Source organism: Narcine bancroftii, chromosome 2, assembly GCF_036971445.1.
Source record: "Narcine bancroftii isolate sNarBan1 chromosome 2, sNarBan1.hap1, whole genome shotgun sequence".
NCBI classification, from domain to species: Eukaryota; Metazoa; Chordata; class Chondrichthyes; order Torpediniformes; family Narcinidae; genus Narcine; species Narcine bancroftii.
Window position 1 is genome coordinate 218280196 of NC_091470.1, and position 17936 is coordinate 218298131.

At 40.5% G+C, this 17936-nt stretch overlaps 1 protein-coding gene across 2 annotated transcripts in view; it reads right to left on the minus strand.

Moving 5' to 3' along the window:
- ppp1r17 (protein phosphatase 1 regulatory subunit 17) overlaps positions 1-17936 on the minus strand; it is a 91882-nt gene that overhangs the window by 47147 nt on the left and 26799 nt on the right. For both annotated transcript variants that reach the window (XM_069915387.1, XM_069915386.1), the window contains exon 2: positions 6406-6509. In XM_069915387.1, the coding sequence (XP_069771488.1) occupies positions 6406-6484 (79 nt within the window). In that variant the 5' untranslated portion in view covers positions 6485-6509. The remainder of the gene's footprint in view (positions 1-6405; positions 6510-17936) is intronic.

Here is a 17936-nt window from a genome sequence, read left to right on the forward strand (position 1 = left end):
GTTTGGCCTGGAAGTCAGCCTGAAGAAAACTGAGGTCCTCCATCAGCCAGCTCCCCACCATGACTACCAGCCCCCCCACATCTCCATCGGGCACACAAAACTCAAAACGGTCAACCAGTTTACCTATCTCGGCTGCACCATTTCATCAGATGCAAGGATCGACAATGAGATAGACAACAGACTCGCCAAGGCAAATAGCGCCTTTGGAAGACTACACAAAAGAGTCTGGAAAAACAACCAACTGAAAAACCTCACAAAGATAAGCGTATACAGAGCCGTTGTCAAACCCACACTCCTGTTCGGCTCCGAATCATGGGTCCTCTACCGGCACCACCTACGGCTCCTAGAACGCTTCCACCAACGTTGTCTCCGCTCCATCCTCAACATCCATTGGAGCGCTCACACCCCTAACGTCGAGGTACTCGAGATGGCAGAGGTCGACAGCATCGAGTCCACGCTGCTGAAGATCCAGCTGCGCTGGATGGGTCACGTCTCCAGAATGGAGGACCATCGCCTTCCCAAGATCGTATTATATGGCGAGCTCTCCACTGGCCACCGTGACAGAGGTGCACCAAAGAAAAGGTACAAGGACTGCCTAAAGAAATCTCTTGGTGCCTGCCACATTGACCACCGCCAGTGGGCTGATAACGCCTCAAACCGTGCATCTTGGCGCCTCACAGTTTGGCGGGCAGCAGCCTCCTTTGAAGAAGACCGCAGAGCCCACCTCACTGACAAAAGGCAAAGGAGGAAAAACCCAACACCCAACCCCAACCAACCAATTTTCCCTTGCAACCGCTGCAATCGTGTCTGCCTGTCCCGCATCGGACTGGTCAGCCACAAACGAGCCTGCAGCTGACGTGGACTTTTTACCCCCTCCATAAATCTTCGTCCGCGAAGCCAAGCCAAAGAAGAAGAAAGAAAAAAGAAAGAATATCTGGTTGAGTGTCTCTGTGTTTTGTACCAAGGACCAGAGAATGCTGTTTTGTGGGGTTGTACTTGTGCAATCAGATGACAATAAAGTTTACTTGACAAGGAAAGGATGCAATCTTTACCATCCAGAAATGTCAAAGGCAACAGTCATTTGGGTAACACTCCTTTTATGGCAGCATCCACTTTGCAAAGTAAAATAGTGAATTGGACTATTGTTTCAATGGTAAAAAAAAAAATTGCAGTAGGCAATTGCAAAAGGATACCTTGCAATTGCAATAAATAATTGAGATGGAAAATGGGATGTTGGTCTTCATTTCTAAAAGGATTGAATTTAAGACCAGAGAGGTTTTGCTACAATTGGAGAGCTTGCTCCTAGAGTACTGCGTGCAGTTCTGGCCTCTTTACTTTAGAAAAGATGCGGTGGCTTTGGAAGTGTGCAGAGGAAATTCAACAGATAGGCTAACTCCCTCACTTCCAGAACCAATGAGGACAGATTGAGTAGCCTGCGGCCATGTCCATTGGAATTTCAAAGGGTGAGGAAGGATCTCATAGAAAGGTATAAAATTATAAAAGGAATAGATAAGATAGAAGCAGGGAGGTTGTTTCACTGGCAGGTGAGACTAGAATTTGGGGACACAACCCTCAAGAATCATGGGAGTATTGTGAAGTTAGAGATGAGGAAGAACTGCTTCCTCCAAAGAAGTGAATCTTTGGAATTCTCTGTCCAGTGAAGCAGTAGTGGACGCCTCATTATATATTTGTAAGGCACAGACAGATAGATTTTTGAATCATAGGGGAATTAAGTGTCATGGGGAATGGGTAAGTGGAGTGAAGTCCAGAGCCAGGTCAGCCACGATCTCACTGAATGGCGGAGCAAGCTCAATAGTCTAGATGCCTACTCTAATTTGAAAATTATGAGGGGTGTAGACATAATAAATACAGACTTTTTTCACTGAGGTTAGGGGAGATAAAAACTAGAGGACATTGGTTAAGGGTGAACTTCGGAAATTTCTTCATGCAGAGAGAGGTAGAGAGTGGAACGAGCCACCAGCTGAATTGGTGGATGCAGGCGGAATTTTGACATTTAAGAAATATGTGGATGCTTACATGGATGGGGGAGGGGTATCAGGGATATGGTCCAGGTGAAGGTCAGTGGAACAAGGGCCTGTTTCTGTGCTGTGGTGTTTTATAGTTTTTCCTTCTTGTGTTCTCCAATGAAATGGTCATTGTTGCTTGAAATTCTATAATCACCATTCCTATGCAATTACAATTTACAGTTTTGGAGTTGCCATCTTGCATCATTACAGAAATTCTTTCATCCCATATAATGACTTAATTCAAGAAAACAGCTCCTCATCTGTATTTTTGGAAAAAAAAATCAGAGATGATTATTATTTTCTGACCTTACAACACCTGCATCTATGATTAAGAATCTGCATTAACCCACTTTCTCTGTCCTTGTCATTCTGGATTGGCTCGGTCCAGTGAGCACAGAACATGAAAGCAAATATAAATAAAACAAGATGCCAAACATTTTTACACAATCTGTTACTGTCAAAAATGATCGTTGACAAGTAGCCCTAAGTACTCCTTTGTTTATATGCAGAGCTGCTGGATTGATGTTGTCATGCATGTTGATGTGTGGGAAGGATGATCACAAGTACCTTTGAGCCACAGATTTACAAAAGGCCGTTGGACAGATGAGGTCACATGGGCTGCCTAGTACATGCTAGTACATGCTAGCTTGATGCAAGACCTAGTTTGCCTCTCTAAACACTTCCAAAAGCTTACCCTACTGTTCCCTCTCCAAGCATCAGAATTGAGGCTGCTTCCAATAATTTACATTGCAGTGCATTACAGTTCCTAAATATTCTTTGCATGAAAATGTTCTCCTTGTGTCACTTTTGGATACAAATTCTCTTCTGTCCAAGTTCTCTTATTCTTGACTCTCCACCTGGAGGAAATCTCCTGTCAATTCATGACTTTAAATTCCTGCTTCATATATGGTCTCCAGCTACTTTGATCCAAGGTACAATGATCTTAAGAAACTCGACAGGTGAGGCAAAGTTGATATTTCCTTTAGCTGGGACATATAGAACTGGACGCAATTGTCTCAAAATGAGGCAGTCATTTAAGTTGGAATTCCAAAGACTCAACAAGCTTCTGGTGAGTATATTTCTGCTGTGGCGATTTTGTCACTGAATATATTCGACGGAGTCAGCATGGTTTTGTGAAGGTAAAATCATGTCTGACGAATCTAATAGAGCTTTTGAGGATGCAACCAGTAGAATGGGTGGGGGGGGGATTCAGTGATGTGGTATATCTGGACTTTAGTAAGGCATTTGTTAAGGTGCCACACAGAAGACTAGCATACAAACTTGAAAAACACAGTATAGGAGGTATGGTATTGAGGTGAATAGAGAATTGGTTGATGGACAGGAAGCAAAGAGTAGGAATAAATGGGTTATTTTCAGAATGGCAGCCATTGACTAGTGGGGTACCACAGGGTTCCATGCTGGAGCCACAGTTGTTTACAATATATATCAATGACTTAGATGTGGGAATAGATAGCAATATCTCAAAATATGCAGACAACATGAAGATGGGTAGGGGGGTTAGCTGTGTAGAGGATTCTAGGAGGATGTAGAGTGATTTGAATGTTAGCCAAGACATGGCAGATGCAATATAATGTGGATAAATGCGAGGTTATCCACTTTGGAGGTAAGAACAGGAAAGAGGACTATTATCTAAATGGTATCTGTTTAGGAAAAGGGGAGATGCAGAGAGACTTGGGTGTCACTGTGCACCAGTCATTGAAAGTGGGTGTGCAGGTGTAGCAGGTGGTGAGGAAGGTGAATGCTATGTTGGAGTTCATAGCAAGAGGATTTGAGTCCACGAGTAGGGAGATCCTGCTGCAGCTGGACAGGGCCTTGGTGAGACCACACCTGGAGTACTGTGTGCAGTTTTAGTTTCCTTATCTGAGGAAGGACATCCTCGCCATGGAGGGGGGTGCAGAGAAGGTTCAGTAGACTGATACCAGAGATGGAAAGACTTGCATATGAAGAAAGGTTGGATAGACTAGGCTTGTATGCTCTGGAATTTAGAAGATTGAGGGGGGATCTAATAGAAACATATAAAATTCTTAAGGGATTAGACAGACTAGACGCAGGAAGGTTGTTTCCAACGCTGGGAAAAACCAGAACCAGGGGTCACAGTTTAAGGATAAGGAGTAAGTTTTCTAGGACTGAGATGAGGAAATTTTTCTTCTCTCAGAGGGTGATGGACCTGTGAAATTCTTTGCCACAGGAAGTAGTTGAGGCCTTTTCCTTGTCAATATTTAAGAGGGGATCAGGGGGTATGGGGAGAAGGCAGGAACCGGGTGCTGACAGCCATGACCATATTGAATGACGGTGTAGGCTTGAAGGGCCAAATGCCCGACTCCTGCACCTATTTTTCTATGTTTCGATGAATGCAGGAAAGTGGTGCTAGGATTTAGATCAATATGATCTTATTTAGTGGCAAAACAACTCCATAAAATGAGGCTGAATAGCTTACTGTGCTTGTATGTCTTATGTTCATGTTAACATCAGCTTCTCTGTACACAACAGTAAATTTCTTCACCATTGCAGTTTGTGCAAGTAAATAGTAGTGACATTTCAGTAGTGCAGACAGGTCTTTTGGTGTCCCAGAGTAGTTTATGGTTGATATCGACATATAATACAAAATACAAACTTAGGGAAATAACTGTGAAGGATTTACTTCATCATGAGTTTGAGGAGATTTGGTACGTCCCTAAAGATTCTTGCAAATTTCTACAGATGTACCGTGGAAAGCATTCTGACTGGTTGCATCACAGGAGTGTATGGAGGTGCCAATGCACAGGAAAGGAAAAGGCTACAGAGAGTTATGAACATGCCTGTGCGCCATCATGAACCTCAGTCTTCACTCCACTAAGGACATCTACAAGAGGTTCTGTCTCAAGAAAGCAGCCTCAGGGAGGGGGGAAAAAGGGGAGAAAATGACACTGTGCATATTCAAGAGGGAAAGGTTTATGTGTATTTTGGTCAATATGGTTCATAGTGTGAAAAATTAAAAAATTTAAAAAAAGAAAGTAGCCTCTATCATCAAGGACCCTCACCACCTAGGCCATGTCCTCTTCACCCTGCTGCCACCAGGCAGGGGGTGCAGGAGCCTGATGATCAACACTCAACGGCACAAAAATAGCTTCATCTCCTCACTATCAGATTTCTAAATGGACAATGAACCACAAACACTATCTCACTTTCTTCTTTTGCACTAAATATTTTTTTTTTAAATGTAACTTTTTTTTGGACCTGTAATGCTGCCACAAAATGACGAATTTTTTAATGTGCTTGTGACAATTCAAGTTCTGATTCTGAACCTTGAGAAATCTCTGATCAGGATACAACTAAAGTAACCTCAGAATGTTCTGGTGGCCACACCTTGGGAATGTTATGATGTTACCTGAGAGGTGAGGTGCTCTAGAATACTTTTAGGAATGAAATGTTGAACATTTGGCGGCAAACTTAGGAAGTCATATACTTTATACTTGGGCAGCAGGGTTAGTGCAGCATTTCGTGTAATGCTATTACAGCGCCAATGACCCGGGTTCGAATCCGGCGCTGTCTGTAAGGAGTTTATACATTCTCCCCGTGTCTGCGAGGGTTTCCTCTGGGGGTTCTGCTCTCCTCCCACCCTTCAAAAATATAAGGGAATTGTAGATTAATTGTAGGCATGGGGCTCTTGGGCTGAAAGACCCTGTTAGAGTGCTGTAAGTCTAAATTTTTAAAAATTGTATTGGACACAGCCACCAATGAGAACATTGTTCACCTGTCATCCCTGTCATTCCATTTATGTCAATTTTTTTGTATGCATTAGCAACTCATCGACATATACTGGCAAAACGAGTATTTCCAATTTAACCAGATCATGCGTTATCTATTGCAAACAAAATAATTACATTTTATATTTTAAATTTAAATTTAGACATGCAGCACGGTAACAGGCTCTTTTGGCCCACAAGCCTGTGCACCCAATTGGCCTACAACCCTGGTACATTTTGAACGGTGGGAGTAAACCGTAGCCATGGAAGGAACCCACTCAGATACGGGGAGAACTTGCAACCTCCTTACGACAGCGTGGGATTCGAACCCCAATCCCATCGCTAGTGCTGTATTGCTCTCACCCCAACGCGAACTGAATATGTATATTTTTATGCCCACCTCATTGACAATTGCATTACATGGGCAGAGAATCTGATAAATATTGTGAGCCCTTGAAGAGATGCACCTTCCATCTGTGACACCAGCTGACTGCTTTGCCCACGACATACCCTGAAGCAAATCCCACTCATGTTTCAAAGGAACATCTTGCACTATTTCAGCCTGAGTGATCGAACCTTTCCTTCATTGGTGCAATGAACTGTCTTTGTGGACATCACACCAGATTAATTACCTAAGTGCTTGCACAGCTGATTGCTGCTGTCAGGCAGGTCATCTTTTGCTTCAGGTGACCACACATATTCTGTCGTCATGATGGTTTCGATTCTGGGTTTAGACCTGCAATGGAAAAGAGTAAGAGACAGGAATTAAAATGGAAAACTCAATGCCGATTTTGAAAAGAGTATAAAAGTGTATTTACTTATTAACATAATTCTCCAGTGCAGAAATGTTTAAATGAGAGGAGCAATGGGTAATTTAATTTAAATCCAAGAATTAAAAAATGTCACTACCAGCAAGAGTGGTGGAGACAGAATTTCTTGCAATGTTTAAAAAGTACCTGGGCAAACACTTTCAAAACCATCCATGAAGAGTAGGGTAGTGGAATAAATCCATTGAAAAGTTGTAAAAAAACACTCCAAATAATGTTGCAATACTCAACGATGGAAGACCGAGATCTGGTTAACATTTCAGATTAATAAAGTGCTTGGTAAATCAGTACTAGGTAAATAAATACCTCTTATCCGAATACTCGAAATCCGAAAGGATCCAAACTCCGAAACATTTATTTTGTCCATAGTTCCCCTAAGGTAATATGTGATAGAGTTCAGAAATCCCGATCGGGGAACGGGACGTAGCAGACATAAATAGTGCATTATATGCTGGTGATATGACCAACAGCCGACTGCAGGGGGGCGATCTCTGTACCTGGAGCCCACCTAAGGGGCTGACTCCACCTGTCCTGCTGTCAATCAGCCAACCTGAATATAAACCTGAGCCGGCCCATCCTGAGCCAGTCACACGGGGAGCCGCCAAGGCATGAACTGGTGTTCTGACATTTACTGGAATAAAGCCAGTCTTTTGAGTTTGTGCTTGCTTGCTGCTACCTCAGTGCACCACATATATATTGTAGGAAGTCGATCATTGTATGTTTTAATGTCAAATGTATCTTGGTCTTAGGGAACCCAAATTCAATGACAGATACCCTTCAGATAAACTCCCTTATGCTAAGACCACAGGAAGCGATGTCTTCAGAGGGCAGCACATACATTGACAGCTTTGATTTGGTTTAGTAGATTTCAGGAGACCAAATGTCAGTGAGTTCACCAAGTTTTTTTTTGCATGTTAATGACCAGCGTAAAAGCCCTCTTAATAACTTGCACAAGCATTTTATGTTTTCAACTTGTGTGTTACCATTCAGCTTCACTCTCGAGTTCTGACGAGGTGAGGTTTCAGACATTAGAGGGCGGTTACAACTGCGAACCGTGTGGACTTTCATGGGTTTAGATTGCAACCAATGCCAGCAAGTGGAGAGACAAGTAAAGGGTTGCTTTAGTTTTATTTTAAAGAAAATTGGACCCAGGCAAATTCTTGTTCAACGCAACAGTTCCCTGGGTTGAGCAATTAACTATTTCGCTTTTGGTGTCCAGGATTGGGTAATGTCATTTTCACTGACATTCTTATGGTGATTTCGGACGTATCTGTGATTGAATGTTACTCGATGTGCCGTAAGTTGAGGTAGGATTATATTGTAATGCGAATGCATATATCTTTAGGTCTGAGTGAATGAGTGCATTTTTAAAATGATGTTCCAAAATCCAAAAAAAATCCAAAATCCAAAACACTTCTGGTCCCATGCATTTTGGATAAGGGGTACTCAACTTGTAAAAGATATGTTTTAAGTGTGAAAGGTCTGTTCTGTGCTGCTAATGTTCTATGTCCTAACACAGGACTATCTGAAACTGGGAGGAGATTAAGGGATGCTATGAATCTCTGAGAAGAGAGCACAACTTCAGGATTAAAGGATGTCTGCTTAGAACAGAGATGCAGAGAAATCTCTTTAGCCAGAGAGTGTTGAATCTGTGGAATTTTTTTTCCACAGGTGGTTGTAGAGGCCAAGTGGTTGGATGTATTTCAGGGAGAGATTGATAGGTTCTTGATTAGCCAGGACATCAAAGGTTATGGTGAGAAGGCCGGGCAGTGGGGCTATGTGGGAAAATGGTTCATCTCATGATTAAATTGTGGTGCAGACTCGATGGACTGAATAGCCTGGTTCTGCTCCTATGACTTATGGTCTTATGAAATGGTAATACTGCTGAGCTTGAGTGGTGAAGACTTGTTAATTGCACAATATCCATCAAGGAGAACAGGACACAGAACAGTACAGCGTTGGGACAGAGCTTTTGACCCACAATATCTGTGTGGACCATATTCCCAATTCCATCTGTCTGCATGTGGTCCATAACCCCTCCCTGTCCATAACCTTGCCATAACACCTGTCATAAAATTCACTCCAGTAACTTTCCCACCACTGGCCTGTGGTTCCCTGGTCTGACCTTGTGAAGAATTTATAGTCATGAACAAATCACAAAATGTATTGTTTTGTGACAGCGTCACAGTGCAAACATTCATATAAACCACCTTACAACAATAAATAAAAATAGTGCACGAAAAGTCAAAATAAGGCAGTGTCTTTGGTTCATTGATTATTAAGGAATCTGATGACAGCGGAGAAGAAGCTGTCCTTGTGCCGCTGACTGGTTGTTTTCAGGGTCATATACCTTTTTCTCAATGGTCACAGAGTGAAGAGGACATGGCCTGGGTAGTGGGGGTCCTTTAGGATAGAGGCAGCTTTCTTAAGAAACCGCCTCTTATGGATGTCCTCGATGGAGTGAGGTCTGGTTCCCGTGATGTCACAGGCCGAGTTAACAACCCACTGTTTTTTTTCTAGTCCTGAGCTTTGGGGTCTCTATGCCAGCCAGAATGGACTCCCCGGTACACCTGTAGAAGTTTTCAAGAGTCTTTGGTGACATACTGAATCTCCTTGCAAAGTATAGCTGCTGGTGGGCCTTCTTCATGTTTACACTGACATGAACACTCCAGAATAGACCCTCAGAGATGTTGACCTCCAGGAATTTGAAGTTCTGGACCCTCTCCACTATTGAGCCATCGATAAGGACCAGATCGAGCTTTCCTGTCTTCCTCCTGAAGCCTACAATCATCCCCTTAGTTTTGCTAACGTTGAGCGCAAGGTTGTTGGTGTTACGCCACTCAAAGAGCTATCTCCCTCCTGTTCGTTTCCTCATTACCTTTTGTGATTCTGCCAATAACTGTGGTGTCATCGGCAAATTTGCAAATAGCATTGGAATTCTGTCTGGCCACAGTCACGGGTGTATATAAGGCACAACAGTAGTTTATTGGTATCTCAACCCATTGCTATCTAAAATTCAAATATCTCTGACAAGACACCAGCAACTTCTTCCCATAATATCCTGAGATAAACTTGGTCAGGCCCTGGGAATATTTCCACCTCCATGAGCTTTTAGACTGTCAACTCCTCCTCTATAGTAATGTGGATGTTGAATTAATTTCCTGAATTCCCAAACTTTCATGACCTACTCCACAGTAAATACTGACAAGTAATATTCATTTAAGGCCTTGCCCATCTCCTTTGTGTTTCCACATAGAGATGATTACATTGATCATTAAGGGGCTTTAATCCCTTCCCATTTAACCTTTTGTTCTTTATATAAGGTGGCACAGTTAACATCGTGGTTAACACCATGCTATTACAGTACCAGTGACCCTGGTTTAAATCCGGAATTGTCTGTAAGGAGTTTGTATGTTTTCCCCATGTCTGTATGGGATTTCACTGCATGCTCCAGTTCCTCCCATCCTTCAAAGCGTATGGGTATTGTTGGTTAATTGTATTTGGGCAGCAGAGAGAGAGAGAGAGAGAGAGAGAGAGAAAGAGAGAGAGAGAGAGAGAGAAAGAGAGAGAGAGAGAGTGAATGTGTGTGTGTGTGTGTGTGTGTGTGTGTGTGTGTGTGTGTGTGTGTGTGTACAGGTATCCCCCACTATCCAAAAGTTGAGCGTCCCTATGAAGCCTTTTGTAAGCCGGAATATCTTAAAGTGAAGAAACAATTACCAAAAAATATATATGGGAAATTACCTACACAAACTACCCCACGCTCTCCTGACAGCCCACACTGATCCTATTGCCCTGCGCTCTCCCAACAGTCCACTCTCAGTCTCCACATGTATCCCACTGCTCCACGCTCTCCCGACAGCCTGCTGAATGCTATTTTTGCCTTTTTCATAGAAGTGAAAATCCTCCAGATTTCTTTAATTTAGCAATAAAAAGGTACTCTTTTGTAAAAGCGAAGTGGTGTAAAGCATACTTTTGAAAGCGGGGATACCTGTATATGAATGTATAAATATGTGTATTTATCAGAATTTCTTAGAATCTGTCAATATTAACATGTGCTCTTTTCCCCCCCTTATCTATTCTTAATTGTACCCCTATATCCTTTGTACCTCTCATTGGAATCACTGGATCCTAGCTGCCTGTATCTGAACTATGTCTCTTTCTTTTTCCTGGCCAAAGCCTCAATATCTCTTAAAGACTAGAGTCTCCTAATCCTGCTAGCATGGCCCTTCACTCGAGCAGGAACATGCTGACCAGAATCCTCCCCATCTCATTTGTAAAGCCTCCCATTTACAAGACATCCATTTAAATGCAAGTTTCGACAATGCCTGGGTGATAGAAACCGGAGGGTAGTGGTGGATTGCTTTTCAGACTTGACTAGAGGTGTGCCTCAGGGTTCGGTGCTGGGACCATTGTTGTTTGTCATCTATATCAATGATCTGAATAATAATGTAGTAAATTAGATCTGAAAATTTGCAGATGATACTAAGATTGGAGGTGTTGTGGATAAAGAAGGAGGTTTTCAAAGCTTGCAGAGGGATCTGGACCAGCGGGAAAAATGGGCTGAAAAATGGCAGATGGAATTTAATGCTGACAAGTGTGAGGGGAGTTACATTTTGGAAGACAAACCAAGAAAGGCATACATGGTAAATGGTAGGATACTGAGTAGTGTGGTAGAACAGAGGGACCTAGGAATACAGATACATAATTCCCTGAAAGTGGTGTCACAGGTGGATAGGGTTGTAAAGAGAGCTTTTGGCATATTGGCCTTCATAAATCAAAGTATTGAGTATAGGAGTTGGAATGCTATTGTAAAGTTGTATAAGACATTGGTGAGGCCAAATTTGGAGTATTGTGTGCAATTTTGGTCACCTAAATTCAGGAAAGTTATCAATAAGATAGAGTGCAGAGAAGATTTACTAGGATGTTGCCTGGACTTTGAGAACTGAGTTACAAGGAAAGGTTAATCAGTTTAGGACTTTATTCCCTGGAATGTAGAAGAATGAGGGGAGATTTGACAGAGGTATTTAAAATTATGAGGGGGAGAGACAGAGTAAATGTAGATTGGTTTCCTCCAATGAGGGTGGGTGAGTTACAAACTAGAGGACATGGGTTAAGAGTGAAAGGGAAAAGGTTTAGGGGGATCATGATGGGGAACTTCTTGGTGGGAACGTGGAATGAACTGCCAGCTGAAGTGGTTAATGCAGGCTCAATTTTAACATTTAAGAAGAATTTTGACAGGCATATGGATGGGAGATTTATAGAGAGCTATGGACTAGATGCAGGGCAGTGGGGCGGAAAAAAATGCTTCAGCACAGACTAGAAGGGCCAGAGAGGGCTGTTTCTGTGCCGTAATGTTATGTGGTTCTCTGGTTCTATGTTCTCAATAGTGGGGAGGTGATGAGTCACGTGATGGAGTAGTGGCCGGTAGGAGAATACCAGCCCTCTCCAGAAAAGAAGGAAAAAAGTAAAGAAAAAGCAAAGCCACAGACACATAAACCAGAACAAATAAAAAAATAAAGGTGTGGAGGAAATGGTACCAAAGAACGAAAAGCCAAAAACAATGGGAAGAAAAGAAGGAAAGATGCCAGAAGAGAATGGTGAAGGCCTTACCTGTACGAAGAAGCAGGGACCCGCCGTGGAAAGAGGAGCCAACTCCCTGAGGTCAGTGGAAACCCCCGCAGGGTCGCGACCCACTGAACGCAGGACTACAAAGATGACTCACGGAGCCAAACAGAGGTGTGCAACCGCGCATGACAAAGACAACACTGACGGAAAGGGGAACCAGCTGTGGAGTTCCACTCCACAGCTTGAACAGCTGAGAAAGACCCAATAGCAGGGCTCCCAGCGGGAAGATATAGAAAATAACGGGAATGGAAGGGAGGAGAATGAAAAAAGGAAATCAGAGACACAGCAGATGACCAGCCCAGAGGAAGAGGACCAACATCAAGACACCATAAAAAAAAATACCCAGCAAACTGAGATAAACAGCCCAACAAGAAAGTCAGAAGAGACACAGATACACGGAAGTGAGGTAAAGGACACAGGTCCTGGAGTGGACACAGGGAAAGAGGAGGGAGAACATTAAGCTCTGCACAGAGAAATAGAAGATAAAGGGAATGGACTGTACATAGATAAAAAAAATTTTGAAGAATATATGGAAGCAGTAAAAGAATGGCAGACACGAGAATTTAATGATATAAAAAGAATAAAAGGTACTGAAGAAAAAGTGAGTAGATTAGAGATTAGAGATGGTCATGACAGAAATAGGGAAAAAGGTAGACAAGGTGGAAGAACGAGAAACAGCCGTAGAAATGGAAGTGGACGACTTAAAAAGGAAATTGGAAGAATCTGATATAAAAGTTAAAGAAACACAGGAGTTGTTAGCTCAGAAGATGGATATAATGGAAAACTATAATAGGAGAAACAATATAAAGATAGTGGGCCTTAAGGAAGATGAAGAAGGCAAAGATATGAACGAATTTATGAAAGAATGGATCCCCAGGGTCCTAGGAATGCCAGAAATACAGGAAGGAATGGAAGTAGAAAGGGCACACAGAACATTAGCCCCAAAACCACAGCCACAACAAAAATCAAGATCCATTCTAGTAAAATTCCTGAGATATACGACAAGAGAAAATATATTGGAGAAAAAAAATGAGAGAAGACAAAAAACCACTGGAATACAAAGGTCAAAAAATTTTTTTCTACCCAGACATAAGTTTTGAGCTCCTGAAGAAGAGGAAGAAGTTTAACGCAGCAAAATCGATCCTATGGAAGAAAGACTATAAATTTATGTTAAGATATCCAGCGGTGCTTAAAATAGTTATCCTGGGGCAGCAAAGCAAACTGTTCTCAGATCTGGAGAAAGCACGAGAATTTGCAGAATGCCTGCAAAACAGACAGAGAGATGAAGAGATGTAACAAGAACAAGAATGATGACAAACTTCATATAAAGAAAAATAATGTATAAGTAAGAACTAAGAAGGGGAAGAAAGGGAAGAAAGGAAGTAAGAGGGAATTAAGAGGGTGAGCTTTGTTATATGTGAAGATAAAAGTCTTTTCTGGAGTGGGCTGGGTGGGAGAGAATAACAGTCACTGCAAAAATCAGTTGATGCTTGTGAGCGGGTTCGCAATCCAAAAGGAGAGGGGAGTTGTGTTTGCCCGGCAAGGGACAAGGGGCAACTCAGAAGGGGGGGGGGGGACATTTGGGGTTAAGGGAATTTTAGATGTGGGAATAGTGGAAATATTTTATGTTTTAGAAGTGTTGTCTTACAATGTGTTCAAAAAAAGAAAACAGAAATGGATAAGAAGCAAAGGTGGTGATGAGGAAGCAGAAATGAGAGGTAAACAAAGTATGAAATGGACATGTTGAACTATATGACTATAAATATTAATGGAATACATAACCAAATCAAAAGGAAGAGGCTGTTAAATTTACTGAAGAAAGAAAAAAAATTGATATAGTATTCGTGCAGGAAACATATCTAATGGAAGTGGAACACAATGGGTAGGGCATGTAACGGCAGCATCATATAATTCAAAAGCCAGAGGAGTAGCTATATTAATCAATAAAAATGTACCAATCAAAATAGAGGAGGAAATAATAGATCCAGCAGGGAGGTATGTAATGATAAAGTGTCAGATATATTCAGAATTTTGGAATTTGCTCAATGTATATGTACCTAATGAAGAGGTTCAAAAATTTATGCAAGATATCTTTTTGAAGATTGCAGATACGCAGGGGAATATACTGATAGGAGGGGACTTTAACCTTAATTTGGACTCAAACATGGATAAAACTGGAAAAAAGACTAACAGAAAGAACAAAGTAACCAAATTTATAATTAAATCGATGCAGGAAATGCAACTTTTGGATATATGGAGGAGACAACACTCAAAGGAGAAGGAATATTCATTCGGGTAGACATAAAACATACTCAAGGATAGACCTGTTCCTGTTGTCAGCCCATATTCAAGGGAGAGTTAGGAAAATGGAATATAAAGCTAGATTGTTATCGGATCACTCACCCCTGTTATTAGCAATAGAGCTGGAGGACATCCCACCGAGAATGTATAGATGGAGATAAAAATCCATACTACTTAAAGGACAGGATTTTAGAGAATTCATTGAGCGACAAATTAAAATGTACTTTGAAATAAATACGGAATCAGTGAAAGATAAATTTATACTATGGGATGCAATGAAAGCGTTCATCAGAGGGCACATAATAAGTTATGTAACTAAGATGAAGAAGGACTACAATCAGGAAGTAGAACAGCTGGAAAGGGAAATATTAAGTACAGAAAAAGAATTAACAATAAGGGAAGATACAACAAAAAGAAGAGAATTGGCGGAAAAAAAAAATAAAATATGAAACATTACAAACATACAAGGTGGAGAAGAACATAATGAAGACAAAACAGAAGTATTATGAGCTAGGAGAAAAAAAAACGCACAAAATACTAGCTTGGCAGCTTAAGACAGAACAAACTAAAAGAACGGTATTTGCATCAAGGACAAAGGACAAACAAATTACATATAACACAACGGAGATCAATGAAAACTTCAAGGAATTCTATGAGCAACTATATTGAACTGAGAACGAAGGGAAAGAAGACAAAATAGATGAGTTTCTAGCTAAAATTGAACTTACGAAATTGCAAGAAGGCGAGCAAAATAAATTAATAAAATCATTTGAAATAGAGGAAATACAGGATATATTACAGGATATATTAAAAAAACTACCGAGCAATAAAATGCCAGGAGAGGATGGACTCCCAATAGAATTCTATAAAACATTTAAAGACATTAATTCCTCCTCTCCTGGAAGTAATGAACCAGATTGAAGAAACACAAAACATGCCAGATTCATGCAAAACAGCAATAATTGGAAAGATCCACTAACACCAGCATCGTATATCTCTATTTAACACAGATTATGATAATAGCTAAACTATTAGCAAACAGATTGGCCGACTGTGTACCAAAAATAGTAAAACTAGATCAAACTGGGTTTATTAAGAAAAGACGAACAATGGACAATATCTGTAAGTTAATTAACTTAATCCATGCAGTACAAGGAAACAAGGCGCCAACAGTGGCAGTTGCCTTAGACGCAGAGAAAGCCTTTGACAGAGAAGAATGGAATTATTTATTCAAAGTACTACAGAGGTTCAACCTACCAGAGAAATATATTAATTGGATTAAAGCATTATATAAGGGACTATTGGCGAAGGTGACAGTAAATGGATATATATCAAGCAGATCAACTAGGCACGGATGTCCACTATCTCCCTCACTGTTCGCATTAGCTATAGAACCACTGGCAGAACTGATAAGAACAGAAAATAAAATAAGAGGGATAAAAATAAAAGAGAAGGAATATAAAATCAGTCTATTTGCAGATGACATCATAGTATACTTAACAGAACCAGAAATATCAATAAAAGGATTACATAAGAAATTGAAGGAATATGGAGAAATATCGAGGTTCAAGATCAACGCAAATAAAAGTGAAGCAATGCCAATGAATAATGCGGATTTCACAAAGTTTAAGAAAGAATCACCATTTAGATGGCAAACAAGCAATTCGATACCTAGGTATACAACTAAATAATAATCTCGGCCATCTATACAAACTAAATTATTAGCCATTGGTGAAGAAATTACAAGACGATTTAAAACATTGGAAAGACTTACCACTAACACTGAGGGGAAGGGTAAATTGCATTAAAATGAATATCTTCCCAAGGATACAATATCTATTTCAATCGTTACCAATTCGCCTAACAGAGAAATTCTGCAAGGAACTAAAGAAAATAATAAGGAAATTCTTATGGAAAGGGGGGAAACTGAGGATAGCGCTAGATAAATTAACAGAATGGTACAAACAAGGGGGCTTACAGCTACCAAACTTTAAGAATTATTATAGAACAGCACAAAATTAAAATATCTATCAGATTTTTATCAAACAAGGGAAAAACCAGATTGGACCAGATTAGAGCTAGATAAAATAGGGGAGAAGGTACCTGAACATAGACAATATAAGTGGGATGAAAAGTTGGTGCAACATAAGAATTCACCAGTACTGCACCATCTGCTCAACATTTGGAAGACGATTCACGTAGAAAGGAATAAAACAAATTATCAACTACCAAAACTAATATTGATGCAAAATCAACTAATCCCTTTCACAATAGATAACTTTTCCTTCAGAGAATGGGAGAGAAAAGGGATCAAAAGAATAGAAAATTGTTTTTCGAGAAATACATTATTATCTTTTGAACAAATGAAGGACAAATATTTTATAACTCACGGTACAATGTTTGCATACCACCAACTGAAAACCTACTTGAAGGACAAATTGGGAAGCAGGCTGAGGTTACCAGAAGGAAGCAATTTTGAATATGTGATTGCAGACACAATGATAATTAAAAGATTTATAACAAACATGTACATCAAACTGCAAGAGAAAGAGAATGAAGAAACAAGCTGTAAACCCAAACAAAAATGGGAACAAGATCTAAACATAAAGATAAAGAATGAAACATGGGAAAAGCTATGCTCCGGAACTATGAGAAATACGATAAACACGAGGTTACGAATTATACAATATAATTGGTTACACAGGCTACACACCATGCCCCAAAAGTTAAATAAATGGGACCCAACAGTATCAGACAGATGTAACAGTACATGCAATTTGGGCATGTGAGAAAGTGGAAAAGTTTTGGGAAGATCTAAATCAGGTTTTAAATAAAATCACAAAAAGCAACATACCAAACAATCCAGAGATCTTTCTTCTAAGTAATATAAGAAGTGAAGAACTTGCAGTCGATTTGGATGGAGCACAAAAAAGATTTATTATGATAGCCTTAGCTGTAGCAAAAAAATGTATTATGTCAACCTGGAAATTAGAAGATAGCCTGAGAATACAGCAATGATACATAGAAATGAATAAATGTATTCCATTGGAAAAAATAACATATAATTTAAGAAACAACATCACAGTATTCAAACAAGTTTCGGAACCGTACATGGAACACAACAGAGAAGTCCTACCACAGACCTCCACCACCTAAAATGACAGAAGGAGAAGAAGACGAAATGAACTGACCCAGTATGTAAAAGTAGAAGACACAAATTTCTTGTTTATTTTCATTGTGTGATGACATTGTTTAATGGGTTTAATATATCATATAGGTTGAACGTTGAGTGGGTGGGGAGGGGGGGTGAAGAAGGGAGGGGGAAAAAGGGGAGAAAATGACTGTGTATATTCAAGAGGGAAATGTTTGTGTGTATTTTGGTTAGTATGGTTCATAGTGTGAAAAATAAA